The sequence below is a fragment of the Amblyomma americanum genome, chromosome 7, assembly GCF_052857255.1.
Source record: "Amblyomma americanum isolate KBUSLIRL-KWMA chromosome 7, ASM5285725v1, whole genome shotgun sequence".
Classification (NCBI taxonomy): domain Eukaryota; kingdom Metazoa; phylum Arthropoda; class Arachnida; order Ixodida; family Ixodidae; genus Amblyomma; species Amblyomma americanum.
In genome coordinates, this window is record NC_135503.1 from 81776094 (window position 1) to 81795924 (window position 19831).

The following is a 19831-nucleotide window of genomic DNA, read 5'->3' on the forward strand; positions in this document are numbered from 1 at the left end:
ATCACTGAGCAACTCTTTGTGAGCACCATGGCGAAGAATGGTGCGATGGAGGATGAAGGATGCCGTGGGCAGATGGTAATGGCGACGTTTTAGCCTAGCGTGTAAGGTGGTCGATGGTAACGATGATCCAGCGGTTGGTGGTGGTGGTGGTGGTGGTAAACATTTATTATTTACAAGGAGGTGTTTGGGCCCAGGCCCTATGGCCCAGGTCCTCACAAATCTAGGTGGAGCCCCTATTCCGGACCCCCAATGGCGTCTAGCGCCGCTCGCGCCCTGGCGACCAAGGTTCGTTGGGACTGCAGGTCCGTTGAGACTGCAGGACTGCGGCGGCATCAACCGGCACCCAGCTGTTGCCGGTTGATGTGCTCGGAAGAGGACCGTAGATGTCAATGCCAGCATGCTCGAAGGGCTGCGCTGGGCAAGGCAGCGGCTGCATAAGAGCGGCGGGTCGGCGAGATGGGTTTTTTCGGCTGTGGCAGTCGGTGCAGGACTGAACGAACTGGCGACCATAACGGAACATCCCACGCCATTAGTACCGCGGTCGTAGACGGGTGAAGGTCTTGAAGAATCCGGCATTGGGCACACTGGGGATCATCGTGGTAGGAACAGCAAATGAAGGAACGCACATGTGTCGGAATGACAAGAAGCCACTTGCGACCATCCGAAAGGTAGCTGCGGCGGTAGAGAAGCTTGTCTCTGATGGCGAAATGGTGGGACTGACGACGGACAGCACGGGAAGGAGGTCGAGACAATTGGCCAGATAAGAGAACTAAGAGGCAATTGATGCATGGGTCTTTGCGTTGGTCGGAAGACATATCAGCGGACTCAAACGTCAAAGAAGGCCGGGCAGATATACAAGGCACTGGCGCAGATGGCACAGGGGAACGTGAGAGGGTACCAGCATCGGCATGTTTACGACCGGAACGATAGGCAACGCGAATTTCTTACTCTTGGAGTCGGAGAGCCCAGCGCGCCAGTAGACCAGAGGGACCTTTCAAAGAGGACAACCAGCAGAATGCGTGGTGATTGATGACGACGTCAAAGGGCGCCTGTAGAAGTAGGGGCGAAATTTGACGATCGCCCAAAGGATGGCCAAACACTCCTTCTCGGTGACAGAATAGTTGGCTTGTAAGTGTCCGGCTGGCGTAAGCGACAACGTATTCGTCAGCGTATTCGTCAACAAGGTCCTAACCATGCAGTGTTACTCAGGGGGTGAACTGAAGAATATTATTGAGGGCCTGGACAGGCAAAACTGAACTATGGCTCCAAAACTAAAATGTAGGAAAATAAAGTTTAGTTCAACAGTCACAAAAAGAACCGCTTATAACAGGCTGCGATGCATTGAAGATGGTAACAGAATAAATGTACTTTTTTCTGTGCGGTCAGACATAGATTGCACAGCAGGCCAAGATATTGAAATAAATTGAATATTATGAGGTAAAGTGCATTTGGGAAGCACTTTAAATCATGAAAACCAGGATACTTGTATCTTTATTCAGAATGTTTGTTCTGCCAATTACTTTCTGTTTTGTATGTCTGTCTTCTCCGTTTGACACCCCTACCTGTACCTCGCACTCCATCTCTTATGTAATATTCATATCGGTACAATCAGGGGTTAACTTGATGAGGATGATAATTAGGGACATCTTACCAGTACTGAATTATGGAATACAAACGTGGAGGCTAACTAAATTTATTTGAACTTAAATTGAGGGCGATGCAGCAAGCTGCGGAATAGAAATAGGTAAGGGCAACAATAAGGAACTGGAAGATGGTCGTGTGGGCGGCAGAACAAACGTGAGTTAATGAAAACTTAGTCGAACACAAAGGGAAAAAATGGGCGTCGGCAGGGCATGTAACGCGAAGGGGACATAAACTGTGTTTCTTAAGGGTATCTGAATGTATTCCAAGACAAGACAAACGCAGCAGGGAAAGACAGTGACTCGCGTGGCTGGATCAGATTCGGAAGTTTGTGGCAGTAAGGCAATAGCGGCTGGCACAATTCAGGTTTAATTGTAGAGACGGAAGAGGCCTTTCTCGTGTAGTCAACGTATTTAGGCTAATGATGACTTATGATCATGCATGATAAGACTTTTTGGAGTTGGATCCCAAACCATAACTTAGCATTGACAAGTACATTTGCGCAATGTGTTGCCTTTTCGCTCGTTCGTGGTTTTGTGTAGCGCCGAGCACGGTATCTAACTGATTACTACCTGATTCGTAGCCATGTATATAGAATGATATTCGCTTTACAATAATTCAAATCGCACCTGTCTTGCACCAGTCGTCTTCGTCGAAAGCTTCTGCCCTCTCTCTCGTCCTGTTGTGGTACTCCTTGAACACTGTCGGTGCGCGAAAGCATATCTCGCCCGTGAGATTGGGGCCTAGCTTCTGCCTTGTAACCATGTCAACAACCTGCGAGATATTTATTTCAGTGCCTAAGTGCAAAAAAATATTTGTACTTGCACTTATCGAGGTGGTTTCCTGCTTTGTATATAAATGGACTCCAGTACACCGCAGTATGGAGGTGAACTGCAAATCATGATCAATGAGTTAGACAGGCAGAGCAGATCGATGGGTCTAAAAATTAACATGCAGAAAACCAAGGTAATGTTCAACAGCCTAGCAAGGGAACACAAGTTCACAATTGGCAGCGAGAGCCTAGAAATTGTGACGGAATACGTCTACTTAGGGCAGGTAGTGACAGCTGATCCGGATCATGAGAGGGAGATAACTAGAAGGATAAGAATGGGGTGGAGTGCATATGGCAAACTCTCGCAGATCATGAGTGGCAGTTTACCAATTTCCCTCAAGAGGAAAGTGTACAACAGCATAATCTTACCGGTACTCACCTACGGGGCAGAAACGTGGAGGCTAACGAAAAGAGTTCAGCTTAAGTTAAGGACAACGCAGAGAGCCATGGAAAGAAAAATGATAGGTGTAACGTTAAGAGATCGGAAGCGGGCAGAGTGGGTGAGGGAACAAACACGGGTTAATGACATCCTAGTCAAAATCAAGAGAAAGAAATGGGCTTGGGCAGGGCATGTAATGCGAAGGCAAGATAACCGCTGGTCCTTAAGGGTAACGGAGTGGTTTCCAAGAAAAAGTAAGCGGAGCAGGGGCGGCAGAAGGTTAGGTGGGCGGATGAGATTAAGAAGTTTGCAGGCAAAGGGCGGATGCAGCTGGCAAAGGATAGGGTTAATTGGAGAGACATGGGAGAGGCCTTTGCCCTGCAGTGGGTGTAGTAAGGCTGATGATGATGACAGCGCAGTAGTGCTTAAAAGAAAATCCAAGCCTTATGATCATGATGAACGAAGATGACGGGCTTGACATCATTCTGCATCGTAATCTTTTCCCCAACATTTAAAATATTGTCATCACAAAGTGAACGACTACGAAGAAAAATCAGCAGATAAAAACACTTCCGAAGATTTTACAATTCACGCCTGTACCTGCGTAAGGAATCCGTATTAAAAGGTGACGCAAGACTTGCAAGAACTCTAGCCCTACCAGGCCAGGACGGGTCCCTAGCAGTAGCCACATTTCATGTCCATGCCGCTAGGCCGAAAGAAATGATAAATAGAACAACCTCAGTACGATTCGCCGTCATTTCCATGGCGATTTTCTTATAAGTAGGTCAAAGGCATTAGGAAGAAAAATACCTCTCACATCTGTGCTTTCAATGATTATACATACCTTCAGCCATTGGCGCGCTTGTTCAGCTCCACTGTTCAAGTTGATGACTGTATGTAGTTTTCTTTCGCCGAATACTTTAGTATAATTTTGAGTTTTCAGATGTCTGATTTCCGGGATAACGAAGTGCAGCTGCCAAGCAAGGAAGGCTTATATCACGCGTATATTTCGTAGCTCAGCGTCCATAGCAAGTTTCTACGCAATCCTTCAGAAAGCAAATGGCGTCCACAAATAGATGAATGGCTACAACTGTAGTAAACGGACCGGACGAGCTTTCATGGAGGCACACTTACATACCCCAAGAAAAAAGCAATCCTCAAACTTCAAAGACAAGCTTTCCAGGCTCTCGTGTTTGTCTGACGCCCTCACCTTGATCTGTGCCCATGGAACGGGGAAGCCCACGTCACTACCTTGGGTCCCATGGATAGAGGGCGAGCAGAGGATGCCCATGCACTCGGACATTGCGTACACGTTCACAATGGTTTTGAGGTCGCTGAACGCAGCCTTCACCGGCTTGCGTGCGGGATCCGGAAAAGCGCTGCCGCTCAGACCGATGCGGCGGACGCCTACTAGGCGGTTTCCCGTCTCCGTCATATCGGCCACCAGCGATGTCAGGTGCGTTGGCAGCACCGAGAGAGCTGTTACCTGAAATAGAACGAGGAATGTTAGCAATCCGAAGACCGAGAGTGAAAGAAAAATCGCTAATATTCCAAGATGGGCAGCGAAGACGTAATGCACAAGCATCTAACGAGTTTGATTTATTATTGCTTTTGCTTCGTTGGCAGTACAACCCTCTTTCGGGGAAAAGGCATTTTGTGTGTGTGTGCGCATGTGGGTGTTTCGTGCGTGTGCTTGCACAGATGCGTGAGATCTCAGCCTCCCTAATCCTGATCGTGCCTTGTGCAGAGCGTTCTCTGGTGGGTGCACCTCTGCGGGGGACAAAAGGAGAGCACACGACAAAGCAGCATGCGTCAAAACAGCACACAAAAAACAGCGCAGCGACGAAACAGCACAGGGAAAAAATCACACAGTGACAAAATAGCACATCGAAAAAACAGAATGGCGACAAAACAGCATTGGGAAAAGGCAGCATGCGTCAAAACAGCACGCCGGACAAAACGGCAAAAAGACAAAATAGCACAGCGACAAAACAGCACGACGACCGAATAGCGCAGGGAAAAACATCACGACGACCAAACAGCATAGCGGAGTGCGGCGCAGCGCTGCTGGAGGGTAAATTATCACAACTGCGGCAGCGACATTTAGAGTTAGCGAGTGCTCGTTTCGCGGATTCATTAAGAAACAGGTCTGGCTCATTGATTCAGGAACAGTGTTGTTTGAACGGTGCATATGGCAGAACTAGTGGTTATGTATATTCACCTCTGCACGCTAACCGCTAAAAATCCAAGTGGCACCTACGATCTTTCACGTTCCTACCTCCATGCTAGAGAAGCGGCACCCCACAGAAGCCCAAGCAGCAGCGGTACGAATAACGCGATGGCAAGACTGAATCTAGTGTGGAAACCGGAAGTCGATGAATGTAAAAGCGAAATGTAAGAAATAGTATTGCTATTGAAGATTAGCTGAAAGATTCGATTCTCGCCTGCGCATTTTCCCCACATGTGATTTTGGAAACTCGGCGCAAACAAATACCGCGAATGCGACTTAGGTCTATTGGAGGTATAGCGGCATGTAACTTGTTGGTGCAAGGCTGAATGCAAGCGTCCTTGAAGAAACGCCTGAACTGTGTTGAGATCATGTGGTACACTGCTGAATTTTGATTCTGTGTTTTGCATGAAAGGGTCTAGTGTCCATTTCCATCTGAACTGAAAATCTATCGCACACGGATTGATTGCAGACATGGCTAATAATTATAACTAATTGTGTTAGCGAAGCCAAACAGAGCCCTGTACACTGTTGTGTCCAAACTAATAAGAAGTAGGTTTTTTTCATATCACCGACACCACGATGTACACCCGCCATGATGACGTTCTGAATGCATCGCGGCCTTCACATTTAACGCATCCCATTCGACGCACAACCCCTCATATTGGGGATGGTTGACCACAAAGGTAATTGTGTAGGCTGCTATCTCGATAGTTTAAAAAAAGTTTTCTTACAGTCTGTCTAGTGTTGCCTGGGGTCACTGCTATTGGCTCGCGCAGGGTTGGCTGGCTAGGGCAAGCAGCCCCAAAGCCAGTCCTCTTGTGGCCACCGTGCCGGTCTGTACCTCCCCCCCCCCCCCTCCCCGCCCCCACTTGTTGCCAATAGCAGTCTAACCCGAGAAGCAGGAAAAATATTGCACCAACGCACCGTATACTTGTTGACCAACTCGCTGACTCGTTGAAAATTGGCGCCGTGTGATGCCATGACAACTGCGGCGCCCAGAAGAACGCCGAAGGTGACGAATGTAAACGCCGAGGCATGCGTGATAGGGGCTGCTACCAGCAGAACGTCACTTTCCTCCCAGGGATAGCAGGGACTGCACAACCGTGCAAAAGCATGAACAATGCATATCGATGCGCCAGAGAAGAAGCACTACTGCTTGAAAGACGAAATGTGGCTCCCTTATCAATGAATTTTCTTGACATTTTCCTTGAGAAAGATCGCCACCATCAAACCAAATGTAGGAGCTTGCGCTCGCACTGATGACGATGAATCAACATTTATTAAGCCCGAAATAAATCGGTGGTGCAAGGAGGCACAATACGGGGCGGTTCCCTAGTTACGAGACGCATATGTTTCCAGCAGCTGTCCGTCAGAGCTAGCTGAATCGATAGGGCGGGGCTGGATAACAAGGTCTCCCATCGCTCAAGGGGTTGGGGATTGGGGGTGTTGGCGGGAAGGGGAGGGTTGTGCGTACTTGAAGCTTTAACTCTTGTAAGCACCGCTCGTACGTTGTCTAAAGAAAATTGTTTCTCATGAAAGTTTTAAGCAAGACAAATGAAAGGTAGCTGTTCAAATTTAGAACTCAAAACTTCATTGGGTGAATTTTTTAGCAGGCCCGAACAATATTTGTTACATCTCACATTAGTTAAAAATTGTAACATAGAAACGTCAGGGCTTGTGAAACAAGTAGTCAAAAGATCAGGGGATCATATTTTCTTTTCCTCGAAGATATACATGACGTTAAAAAAGCCCAGAAAAAATATTGATATCACTTTTTGCGAAATTTTCTGAAGAGTATATCGAAGAGCGTGGGACGAAGCTCTGTACTTTGTGCAAAATAGTTAATAATTTTGCACAAACTTGAAAAAACAGCCAACTCACGATAAAAAAACGTGTCAAATTCGTTTGGAACAACTAAATCGCTTGCTACCTGTGGCGGAATTCCAGAAAACACCGCGAATTAAGCATAGTATTCAACTGCGTACTGTTTTTGTCGAAGGTAATGAGCCCAGGGGTTTTTCGTGAGCCATGCTGTAGCTGCAGTGATGGATTGTTAGCGTTTAAACTCTCTTGAAGACAAAGCGTGCCCACCTCGTCACCTGTTGGAAATGATCGAACTTACACGTTTGCTAATGAGCCGCATACAGGTGTTAGGAGTAAACAGCTTAACCTCTCTACTTAAGATAAAGCCTGCAAGTAGCCGCTGAACGGGTTCAGAGTGTTATTTAACTACTGTTAAACAGGGTGAGTGCCATGGAGCGCCCGGAAGGCTCCGAAAGCGTCCGCACACGCACCCTTGAGTGGCCATGTTGGCCACAATGCCATAGTGGGAGCAGATAACGCCCTTAGGAAGGCCCGTAGTGCCCGACGTGTAGCTAATGCAGAGCACGCAGTCTCGAGGGTCCTGGATGGGAACCTCTCGGAATGAGGCTTCGTCCAGGTCCCGAAAATCCGCCGTTGAAACGAAGCCTTCCGCTGCACCCGTCGCAAAGAACCCCTGGGTAAAGGAAGGAAGAGAAACGTATGTCCGGATGGTCTTGTAACAGAGCTCATTTGGCTTCCTAGTCAATTTTTGGTGCATGATATATTGAACAGCCAGAATAGAACATGAAGTCAAAACAATATATGTATGCATATATAGTTTGTTTTATTTAGTTTGTTTTATTCTTAAATTAGTTTTATATGGTAAGGCGCGAAATGAAGGTAGTAGCGTTTTTGAACTATTACACATGCCTGACTTCTCTCACCTTTTTTCTGAATCAGTAGTTTTTAAGCATATTTGGACAAGCGATTTTTGTACACCATATATTCGGGTCAGAGATCTGCGAACTCGTGATCGTTTTCTCGTGCCTAGATTGCGAACCCGGTACGGCCAGCGTCTGCGAAAACATTATGTTTCTTCTGTTCTCAACCGGTTACCTAAAGAAATGTTTCCTGCTAACTCCAAAAAAATAGTGAAAGCTTGCCTTGACAAATTACGTTCTTAGCTCCAGCATTCTGTTTTGATACGATAATTTTACATTTTTCTTCATTTTCTTTGTTTGTTTTCTCTCCGCGTGTGTGCATTTTTGCGTCCGCGCTTTCTGAATTCATTTAGTTTTCTCACCCCTTCTTCTTTTGTTTTTTGTTTGTGTGCTCGGTGCATGAGTTTTGTGCCGTCTGCTGTCGGGCGCTGCCACTCAATCCTTCTAAGGCTTTGGCAGGCCCGCATTTGTATTGGAATGAGGAAATAAAAAGTTTTATTATTTATTTTATTATTTTGTAACGGGGGGTTTGTTACGAGGTACTGGGGCGACGGGAACGGCAACGGCAGCAGTCTGGGATCAGATCGGCAAAAGACACACAAGCGTAGCGCTGGCAAAAACTCTCGAGAACACTGTCACCTCGTCTTCGTCTTTTCAAATCATCCGACGCATCTTCTTCTTTAGCCTTACAATCACCCCGGGGACAAGAGGAGCCATCCTGGCGACTTAGGATGATGGCAAGACGGCGGGGTCGTAGTAGGGCTTGAGGCGCTGGACATGAACGGTCTCCCGTCCTCGGCGGCGGAGATCAGGAGACGGCGTGAGGGGTTCCACGATATAATTAATCGGAGAGGTGCGCTCCAGCACACGGTAGGGACCATGGTACTTCGCAAGAAATTTTGAGGAGAGACCGGGAGTTCCTGAAGGGATCCAGAGCCACACAAGTGCACCAGAAGTGTAGTTCGGTGGGGTTTGGTCTTGGTCGAGGCGGGAGCGCTGGCGATGCTGGGTGTCAGTGGTGAGTGACCGGGCAATTTGGCGGCAGGCTTCGGCGTGTTGCGCGGCGTCGGAAACAGGCCGATATTCGGATTCATCAGGGCGGTAAGGGAGGATAGTGTCGATAGTAGCAGAGGGTTGGCGGCCGTAAAGTAGGAAGAAAGGAGAGAATCCGGTGGTAGACTGCGTAGCGGTATTGTACGCATAAGTAACGTACGGAAGGACGAGATCCCAATTCGTGTGGTCAGAAGCGACGTACTTGGAGAGCATGTCTCCGAGTGTGCGGTTAAATCGCTCAGTGAGGCCATTGGTCTGCGGATGATAGGCGGTGGTAGTTCGGTGAATCGTGTTGCACTCTTTGAGAAGCGCCTTCACCACCTCAGATAAGAACACGCGGCCTCGGTCACTGAGCAGTTCACGAGGTGCACCGTGGCGAAGGATGAATCGGTGCAAAATGAAGGAGGCGACGTCCGTCGCTGTGGCAGCCGGAAGGGCAGCAGTTTCGGCATATCGTGTAAGGTGATCCACCGCTACTATAGCCCAACGGTTGCCGTCATACCCAGCACCTCCACCAAATGTAACGGGGGGTTTGTTACGAGGTACTGGGGCGACGGGAACGGCAACGGCAGCAGTTTGGGATCAGATCGGCAAAAGACACACAAGCGTAGCGCTGGCAAAAACTCTCGAGAACACTGTCACCTCGTCTTCGTCTTTTCAAATCATCCGACGCATCTTCTTCTTTAGCCTTACAATTTATTTATTAAAGGTGTTATTTGATATATGTATATAGTTTGTTTTATTCTAAGCGTGGTGTTTGTCGGCCATTGACAAAACAACTCTTAAAAATGCTAGAGACTCTCATATCACCATAGGGAAAAATTACCATCCAATAATTGCGTTTCAAGTTTCGACAACACTGTTGCAAATATGAAATGCTTGGGTTCTCCCACTGTAAATCATAAATCAAGAATGACCACCATTTTGGTGACAATAAAAATGAGACCACATTCTGTACTTTGACAGTGTCTGTCAAAGTCCACGCGTCTATCAATCACGTAGGAATGCTGTACATGCGGCTTCGCACGGGCCTCGAGGCTCATGCCTCGAGAAGTGCTCACGCCAGTTCGTTAATGGGCGACCCCACTGCATGTGTAAATCGAAGCTGGTTTGTTACCTTTTCGAAAAACCTTCAACATTTTCAGCAAAAAGAACATGTTATCCTCGGTTCAATTTGCTCTAAGGTACCAGAGATAGTGCGGCCGCGGCAACGGGAACAGACGTATTTTCCGCGTAAATGTGGTAAACGTACTTTTTTTGCTCTCTTAAAGCTTGGATAAGTTTATTAGTTTGTCACATGACTTTTACCTTCTCTCCGTCTGAAAGCTGCCTTTTCGTTTTTTTTTTTTGCGGTTGAATCTAGAGAAATCTCATGCGTGCCTTTCGGCCACCTTTCCTGATGCGGACACCGAAGAGGGCACTGTATAAGCTAAGTTGAAAAGTACTGAGCGTGTTTCCAACACGTTTATTGTGTCGAAGTCGCCGAGATCCTCGAGAACTTTTCAGTACTCAAACTCGCTTTATTATCTCTTACTAGAAGCTTACATATCCCAAAATTAATTCCAGATGGAATCAAAGCCGCCTTAAATGGTTGAATTAAGCTAAATGGTGCAGTAAGCATTGTCGAGAATTACCTATCATCAAGCTGTCGCCAAATGAAACAAGACGTTTTCACAATGCTTCTCATAATTGAAGAACATACTGCCAGCTAACCCTAAGGTAATTATTTATTCAGCGGCTTCTGTGCACAAAACGATTTACTGAAGTAACTAAAGTAAACTGACATTTAAATAATAAACTTAAACTATTTGCACCTACAGTTTTTGATCAAATGCTCTCGTCATACAACATGCCAGCAGTCGCGGGGAGTTCAACTGGTAGAGCGACAACTTCGGTAAGGTTGGTCTGGAGTTCGAGCCCACGAATATGTAGAACTTTCCGTCAACTATGAAGTTTTTTTTGGATGCTGTGTAGTTTTTCTTTGTGGATGGATGCTGCGCTTGGGTGGATGTTAAAGAGTAATTAGTCCCTTATCAGAAATATACTCCACCTTGTAGGATTGTTTTAAACATTGAAAAAAAATTAACGGTGAAAGCCAAAGACATAATGTTTGCTCTTGTGAGGTGCAAGTGACAGTATTAAATCAATTATGCCTGGTAAGTGCAATAGGTAAGATCATTTGAGCAAATTTCGTGATATTAAGTTTACGCCCAGGACCGTTACACTCTGACGTTGTTGGCCCTCAGAAACTGACGGTCCACTTTTTTTATCAAAGTATTTCTGTGTGACCCTTTGTCTTCAGCGCGTAAGCAAGCCTGCGAAATATTGAGAAAGAAAAAAGTCGGCCCCGTGTTCTAGCGCTAGTGTGCTGCAGATTCTAGCGCCCTCAACAGGGTTTTGGAAAAACGGGGCGTGTGCGCTGACTGCGCCAAAGTGAGCGGCCACCAATTCTTTGGGACATGCTGCCCGAAAATAAAAAAAAAATAGAAGAACAACACGGTTTGTACCATGTCTGGACTACATGGAGGATGAGACAGCGTTCCTATGTTTTCCAGGCTGTGATTCTCCAAAAATTTCCTCACGCGGACCAACTTATCACTAGTCGCATTGTCATGATAGAGAATCCAGTTATCGACGATCTTGCTTCGAACGCGACGGACCTGCGAACAACAGCGCGAGCATTTTGACATAGGTGGACCGTTCGCTGTTCGTCTGGAGGATACAAACTCCCTGTGGACCACTCCCTTTGAGTCAAGGAAGGTGAGCGCTGATTTCATTTTTTATTTGGTCATGTAGGTCTTGGGACGAGGAGACACGCTGCTGTAACACTCCGTCTTTTTCCTTTTAAAATTAAACAGCCATATATCGTCACAGGCTTACACATTACAGATAATCATAACATAACCATGAATTGCGGATGTAACTTTTTTACGCGCTTGAACATGTGTGCAGAAGTCGACTTGCAAAATAGAAAAAGCAAAAACGCTCTCCCTGTTCATATATAAAAATATGTGTCTTGTGTGGAAAAGGCCTGATAGGTAGGCTTATGCTTGGTTTATGGGGTTTAACGCCACAAAGCGACTTAGTGGAGGGCTCCGGAAATTTTGACCACTTGGGCTTCTCTAATGTGCATCGACATCGCACAGTACCATGGCCTCAAGAATTTCGCCTCCATCGAAATTTGATCACCATGGCCTGGATCGAGTTACGTATTTAGGGTGAGCATCTGTGCGCCGTTACCACTGAGCCACCACGGCGGCGGCGTGCTTCAACGTGCCTCAACGTGCTTCAATGCTTCAACGTGCCTTCTAATGACACTCGTATTCGTCATGCATCCAGTTCGTTGCACAGCTTTGATGCAACCGTCCTGATAGAGCAGTGCGTTTACTTCTGAAGCATTAGGAAATGCTGGAGGGCATTTTTACTCTACAGTTCTCTTGCGGGTCACTGTGATGTGGTGTTAGAAAAATGAGACATGCACGGATTTATTTCGCAGTAAGAAACAGTGTTTTGTGCAATTTGTGACCGCACTTTTGTAAACGTGTTGGCACTACTCAGCTTTTCAACACAACAGAACTAGATCACACACAGTGGAGTCAAAAATGAAAAAGACTGACTACACGCTTTAGTGATAATGTTACATTCACTTCAATGAATATAAGCACTGCAAAAGCTAAAGAGTGTGATGTTTAGTCTCACTATGTGCCTTTGCGTTTCAAAAAGAAAGGGATCCGCTTATTTTATTAAAAGAGGCGCAGTCCTCATGTACTTTTTGCCAGCTCATGTGATGTGCCCTTTGAAATTGACAGTCTTAAAGAATAAAGACTGTGTCACAGAACAAGTCGTCGAAGTGAGTGAATTGCAAAAAAAAAGGTTAGCGTGATTTGTGCTAAAGCTCCATCGACGTCTATTTAGGATAACGTTAGTGTTTTTTTTTCTTGCGCTAAGGTTGTCTAGCCCGGGATGTTGCGAGATCGTCAGTGTGCATAAAAATTCGTGGTCCGGTTTCCGTGCTTTCTGTTTTCTTCTTTTTCGTTTTTGCTTAGAAGCCGCTGGAGTGAACTTATGCGATTCACGATACGAACAGTGTATCAAATAAAATTCAACGCCACGCTGCGTCCTTTGTTCTTCGCTCTTCCTGCGTGTACCATTTCAGTGTTTACCCATAAAGACTGCTTTCACTTCGGGGCCATCAGGCTAATTCGCCTGATAGAAAGAACACAGCATTCCCGTAACGATCTCCGCTGTCACTCAGCCGGTCTGCTTGGTTCTGCGTGCCGGGAATAGTGAGTGACACAAATATTTATTGTATGCGAGTTTCACGAGCCTCTGATGAACAAGCGACTGCGTTATTATTCCTGATCTTACGGAGAAACGAACATATCTCCGTATTTTTTTTTGTTGCTAGCCGTGAGAAGCATGCGTGAGAGGAAAGCCCTGAATGGTTTTGCATGCCAAGATAAAACAAGCGGCTGATGTTAATTCTAGCTTGTCTAACGCGGTAACCATCCACTGAAGTAATCGTCTGGAAGTTCGGCTCATGCTTGAGCCGCCGCGGAGACGCCGGCCACCGCTGCTACATTAGTCTTGTGAAGAGGAGGTAATTTCCCAGCCTTCTCTACCAAGTGGCACGAGCAGAAACACACTCAGTACAATGTTTTGGTTTATGGATTACGTGGTGTAACATTCCAAAGGGACTCAGCCTATCAGAGACGCTGTAGTGGAAGGATACGGATGATTTCGACCACCTCAGGCTCTTAAACGTGCACTCAAATCGCACAGTACACAGGCCACTCTCATTTCGCCTCCATCTAAATGCGACCGCCATGGTCGGGATGAAACCGGCATCTTTCGGGTATGAAGCCAAGCACCATAACCACTCCGATACCGCGGCGGCTTTCTCAGTACAATGTTGGTAGTGACATAGGCCGCTTATTTAGATTCGTTTAGCAGGCACCATTCGTTCATTTATTAAACCGTCGAGAACGTTTAAATGCTGCAGCTCAAGAGCACAGCCACGTGGCTATGCTGGAGATGTTTCAGAAGCCCCTGTACAGCTTGAGACGCAGCTAGTCGAGCCGAAAATGAATATTCGAGATATTTGTAACCAGTCTTAGCAACTGAACTGGTCAGGTGGACTTTAAAAGAATTATCACTTGTGCTACACGACTGCAAAAATATGGCATTGGTTTCACTTGCACCACTTTTTTTATGTTTGGGCTGAAGTTGCATAAAACACCCTGCCGCTAGGCGAGCGTTTGTGTCCGATCATAGGTACCTTAAAGAACACTTTTGATATTTCTATTCACCTTCATTTGCAGGCCTGCTGCAGCCTTGAAAGCCTTCTCCGCAGAAGCTGGCTCCGTCAGGACATGAGTGCTGTTGCAGTCGTGGAGCTGGTAGCGTAGTTCGCCTTGGCAAGCGAAACAAGAAAAGAATTAGTAACTCGTAGGGATATGCTTCCATTAAATGCAACGCTGGATTCAGACCATCTGTTGGCTGGTAGAAAGAATAAGTGTCTGCAATAAATTTGTTCAGGGACGTCCACTTAGGACAGGTGGGCACATCGGTACCTACAAGGCCTGCCTGCGCGGAAGTCACAGCGTGGGTCGTTTAGTGAAGGGAGTGATTAATTCTGGAAAAGAAATCGAAAGGGTGTGAGACGGAGCATTTCGACTTTAAACGTCTTCAGGACAGCTGCATTATGTGGCCCGTCCTCTGTCTCAGAGAAGAATACAAAGCCATCCAGACTTCAGGTATTCAGCCCGATTGTGCTAACGTATTATGACTCCTCTCTCCAGGGCGGCTACAATAAAATCCAACTAGTTTGTTCTTGCCGTACAACACGAAATGTGAATTTTCCGCAGATGTGTATAAGATTTTTTGCAAACCCTCAGGAAATTTACAGGTTGAAGTATAAAAAATCCTGTCAAATGAGCACTCAAAATATTAGGTGGCCACCACACAATGCACATAATCATAGCTACCCAAGAAAAATTTGCTTTAATAAAAGTTATGAAATTTGCGTACATGAGTATGTCAAAGGAGTCAGCACTAAACCAACTCTTGGGTGACATATTTACAGCCTCAGACTGGCTAACATTAGAAAAGCATTCCAGTTGCTATAGAAAGAGCGTTAAATTCGCTTAAAAGGAAGAAACCATTGGTAGGTTTAGTACACTCTCACTGAAAAATGAGAGTGGCTTATACATATTGCAGAGCACATAGTGTCTGAAGCAGATAAGTGCAGCATCAAACCAGGAGAAGGATGCTTCAAAAGTCCAAATTTAGCTTCACATATCTCTTCAAGGCCGAGTAGTTTTCTCTGTTCTCAGCATTCTCAACGCTGCGGCAGCCATCTAGTGACGGTCGTGGTTTGTATTTAACAAAAGGGACGAAATTTTTGTTCTCACATTCGTTATATATTTCCGTCCAAAATTGAAAAACCCATTAGCAAATTTAAAGGCGAACATGCTTTTTCAAAGCTTAACATTGAAAAAGGTACAGACAAAATTATTCCCAAAGTACACTTTTTGCCCTGGAAGAAGTCTACAGCTCGGTTAACTGTAAAAGTGAATGTAATTTGCGAGCACATAGAGTCAATCAATAATTACATCGCATTTTTTACCGGCTTTTTTACCGACTTTTTACCGGTTTCAATCATGGCAAGCGTTAGGCTGCTACGTGACGAATTACAACCGGCAGCAGCGTCGATGGTCACGTAAGCTCAGAAAAGAACGGTGAGAACAGGACGCACCTCTGCCCCCCCCCCCCCCCCCCTAGCATGCTCTCGTTGCAACTAGCGGTTTGCGGTCGTGTTAGTGTCGTCGCCGCTGCTTTCGAAGACAATAGAAGCTCCGGCTTCGTCAGCTGGAGCAAAAAATCGTTCCACGTTTTATCCGCTGGAGAGCAACAGCGACTCAGTCGACACGCCAAGGCCGCCTGCATAACTGGTGCCTGGCTCTCTCTTCCCCCTGACCAATATCAATAGGATCTGTTCTGATGTCATTATGCAAAGCCGGTGCCTTCCGGCTGGCTGCCTTAGCTTGCTGAGCAGACAAAAAGGCGCCAGATCGAGTTGCATTATCTTGCATCGCCGTTTTCTCCTGTTTCTATGTGCGTCCTGTAATGAAATCAATCGTTGATTTCAGACCATTGTTGCCCAGCATACACCCGTTATTCATTAGCATTCGCTAAATCTTAAAAATTCAATCCCTGCAATCGCGGATATTGCACATACGATCTCTTCAGGCTCGCTAGGCCCACACATCGCCAGAAAGGCAAACGTTGACTAAAATTGCGTAACCTGCTCAGTTACAGCTTACTAGTGCCGACGTGCAAACTTAATTAAGCAGTAGAGTGGCTTCTCCTATTTTTAATACAAAAAAACAGAGAGGAGTACAGCGACTCATTTGGTCAACTCATCGGCGTGAAATTTTCGCTCGCCAGCCAATCTGCCGAGGACTGGTCGGCTGATATTCCGCCGACCGCTTTCGTCGGCGTCGTTTGCTTGAAAGCTTTTTACAGTGTGGCAGTGCTGAATAGTCGCCTGTCAAGTGTGACAAACCGGTGCGAATTGTTGACACGATCTGACGTTAGAAGCAATGGAAGCACTGATTTCTGCAAACGAGCACTAAGACGTCCCAGTGTTTGTGGCCGTTCAGAGCGACGTACGTTACTCAATGTCGATCTTCATGCGGAGGAATTTTGTGACGCGGTTCGCAGGTCAATTTCAAAATCGTCATAAAAACCGCCCCTCTCAATGCGTCCTCCTTACTGTTGAAAGAAGGCTTCTCCTTATGCCGACGAAACAATCCAGACTTTTTATCAGTCTTCAGTTTTATGTATGTGCCTCTTTTTGCGTAATATAAACAGCCACTAGATATAAGGCACTAAATATACCACAACAAAACATTTTTTGTTGGGTTAATGATAGCAGAAAACGAAAGCTAACGTAAGAGTTCCGCTGCCTCTCGAGAAATTCTGTGATCACTACATGGAGTGGCGAGAGTGCCATTCGCCGCACTGTGGAGCAGTGCCATCTGTGCTTAGTCGCGCAAAACGGCGCAAGAATCTGTTCCCGCTGCTGTGCACATATCGTGGTACCTTCTTTCCATCGTTTTTCCTTTCTGCTAGTCCGACGCCGTAGAACGCGAGACCAACACAGCTGTTAAGAGTGCGTAAGTAGCCCCTTTGCCAAAAGTAATCGAGCAACGGCGTTTTCTTCTGAGCCGTGTTATGGAACCCTCGCCAGACTACAACGGACCAAAAGATCCCGAAAGGTGAGAACAAGAGCTATCCTTACCATACACAAATTTAGAGCTTCAGGCCTTCCTTAAGCGCCCTGTACACGGCTACAAAGCAAATCTCGTTGAACGCTTAGTTCTTGCATAGGCGGTACATGCCCTTAAAAAGTGTTGCTGAAAATTGTCTACGATTAGAGTTTGCATTGCTCTGTTGGTTTAACGCGCTGAGTGGTGACAAGAGCGAAATGAGACGAGTGGACATGGCGTTGTCTCGTGTCGTCCTTGTGACCACTCGGCCCATTCAAGCAACAGAGGAAGTGAATACCAACTGGCCCATTTTGCCGCCTGGCTGTGTTAGCATGCAGCTCACGTTCGGTGAGTGACGGTCTGGCAAGCACGATGCTTGCCCCGGCGAACACACACGACCACATGCCAACGAAACTGTCCACGCTGTTGGTGAGGAAGACGCACACCCTGTCACCAGGCTCAACGCCGTGCCTCTGGAAGCCCGCGGCGTAGCGTTGCATAAGGACGAAGAGCTCGCTGCGGGTCACCGCGACGGCGCCATCTGCCTGCATGTTTTTGAGACTCTTGAGACGAAGAAAACAGCTTCCAAGGGAACAAAGTGTTAACTAGCTGATAGAACCAGCGGATTGTTCGCTTCCCAGCCGTGGTGGTTCAGTGCCTGGTGCGCTTTGCTACTGAGCACAACGCATCTTGATTAAGACCCTTCCGTGACGATCGTATTTCGATGGAGGCGATGTGCGAAAGCCGTCAATGGGCTATGGTTGCAGTCCGCGTTCAACAAAGTCGTGTGTTCGACATATTTTCACAGCCCTCCACTATTTAGCCTCTGACAGCTCGCGTGGAACTTTGACACAAACTCTCACACTTTACACCATTTCCTCCCCCTTTGGAAATGTCCCATGTTGCGCAAGTGGAATTGACAACACCAAAAATCAGTGACGATCATCAAAAGCTCAAAATGCACAGCCTACCTCTTTAGGCTCTTTCAGGATGTTACGCCATCAGCTCCCGCAATATGTATACCCGCGACCGTCATATATATACCGAATCCACCCTATATCTCTGACTTTTGAAGCACGCCTCGCCAATTAATTATTGCTTGGTTTTTACGTGATAATCGTCCACCGTCGGACAGGCGGCGCGGCGCAGTGCAGGCCGTCTTGCTAATTCAGAACACAGAGGCTTAATGTACGCCGAGAACGGGCGCAAACACAGTGCACCAACAGAGGAAATACAGCAGCACACAGGCGTTCTAGCATTTCGTTTTTAGCCGGAATGAGGCCAGTGCCAACGAAATTAAATCCGCGAACTTCTGCTCGGTAGGAAAACGCCATAGCTACGCAGCTGCTGTGAAGTGAATAGTGGCTGGAGCTCCTCGACACAATTCGCGTGATTGATTTCAATTCTCTGGCTCTCGGTACGACAAAAACTTGGAGCTTTCTTAAATTACTCTCTCAGGCCAGCCAACACGCAAAACGTGATTGGTTTGGTTAGAGACAAGGTTGCGGCGTTGATGAGCAGGTCTGTCGCAACGTCACTGTGTATATATGTAAGATGCTTCAGAAGTCCTTCTGTCCTTTGCAATAAGTGTGGTATGTTAAAGAAAATCTTTCATGACACGTTTAAAGCGACATCAGCTCATCTGGAAGCCTTAGACGCAACCAATACCCATGCAGAAAGAAGAAATAAACAGAAAATGTTTCACTTCCTTTGTGCTACACGTTTATACTCCATCAAAGACTCTGCACATACAACCTTTGTCCGTAAAGTTCCGAGACTGAGTCCATTAAAAAAATGCGTTTAACATTGAAATCACTTGTGCAGCACCCCTCCGAAATAGCCTCCCTTGCAGTCTGTGCACTGCTTGCAACGCTTCTTGAGGTCTTGGAAACAATTGGAAAACGCTTGTTTTCGCACGGCTGTCAACTCCTTTGTCGCGGCCTCTTGAGTGGATTCCACGTTCTCCATCCAGCGATCTTTTAGAGCTCCCTTCACATGAGGAGAAAGGAAAAAATCGCATGAACGGGAAGAACAGTAATGCTGTGCTTGGCGAGAAATTTTGTCACGCTGAGAGCAGTGTGTGACCTTTCGTTATCGTGGAGAAGGCTCTATTGTCCAGGTGCCCATAAGCCAGGGCGGCGACGTCGAATTGCATCACGCATGTGTTGGAGCACACGATAAAACTCCTGATTCACCGTGTGCCCTTGTAGGACGAACTCGTGGTGTATGACACTTCAGGCATCGAAAAAAAAGCTATCAGTATCGTCCTTATTTTGGTCGGCTGTCGCCGCACCTTTCTCAACGTAGAGCTTAGGGAGCGCCATTTGGCGCTCTTCCTCTTTGTTTGAGGATTGTATTGAAAACACCATGTTTCGTCTTCAGCAATGATGCTGTCGACGAATGCAGCATCCTTCTCTGCCTCGGAAAGCAAATCGGCGCTCATTGATACCTGCGTGTCCTTCTGGTCCTGTGTGAGAGAGTGCGGAACAAATGTGGCATTCAGCTTTCGTTTCCCCAATTTCTCACTCAAAATTTGGTGGCATATTGTGTCACTAATATCGAGAGCATCTGATAGCATGCGGACTGTAATGGTGTGGTCTTGCTGTACGATTTTCCTGATCCGAGCCACGATGTTTTCATTCCGTGAGGCTGAAGGGCGCCCCTGCCTTGTTTCGTCTT

The 19831-nt window shown here is 46.7% G+C and overlaps 1 protein-coding gene across 1 annotated transcript in view; it reads right to left on the reverse strand.

Moving 5' to 3' along the window:
• The window catches only part of LOC144097864 (uncharacterized), a 57138-nt gene that overhangs the window by 27686 nt on the left and 9621 nt on the right, over positions 1-19831 (reverse strand). Inside the window, exons 3-8 of the mRNA XM_077630475.1 lie at positions 17496-17697; positions 14189-14292; positions 7377-7579; positions 6007-6175; positions 4063-4338; positions 2271-2415 (exon numbers count right to left, since the gene is read on the reverse strand). Coding sequence (XP_077486601.1) covers positions 2271-2415; positions 4063-4338; positions 6007-6175; positions 7377-7579; positions 14189-14292; positions 17496-17697 — 1099 coding nt within the window. The remainder of the gene's footprint in view (positions 1-2270; positions 2416-4062; positions 4339-6006; positions 6176-7376; positions 7580-14188; positions 14293-17495; positions 17698-19831) is intronic.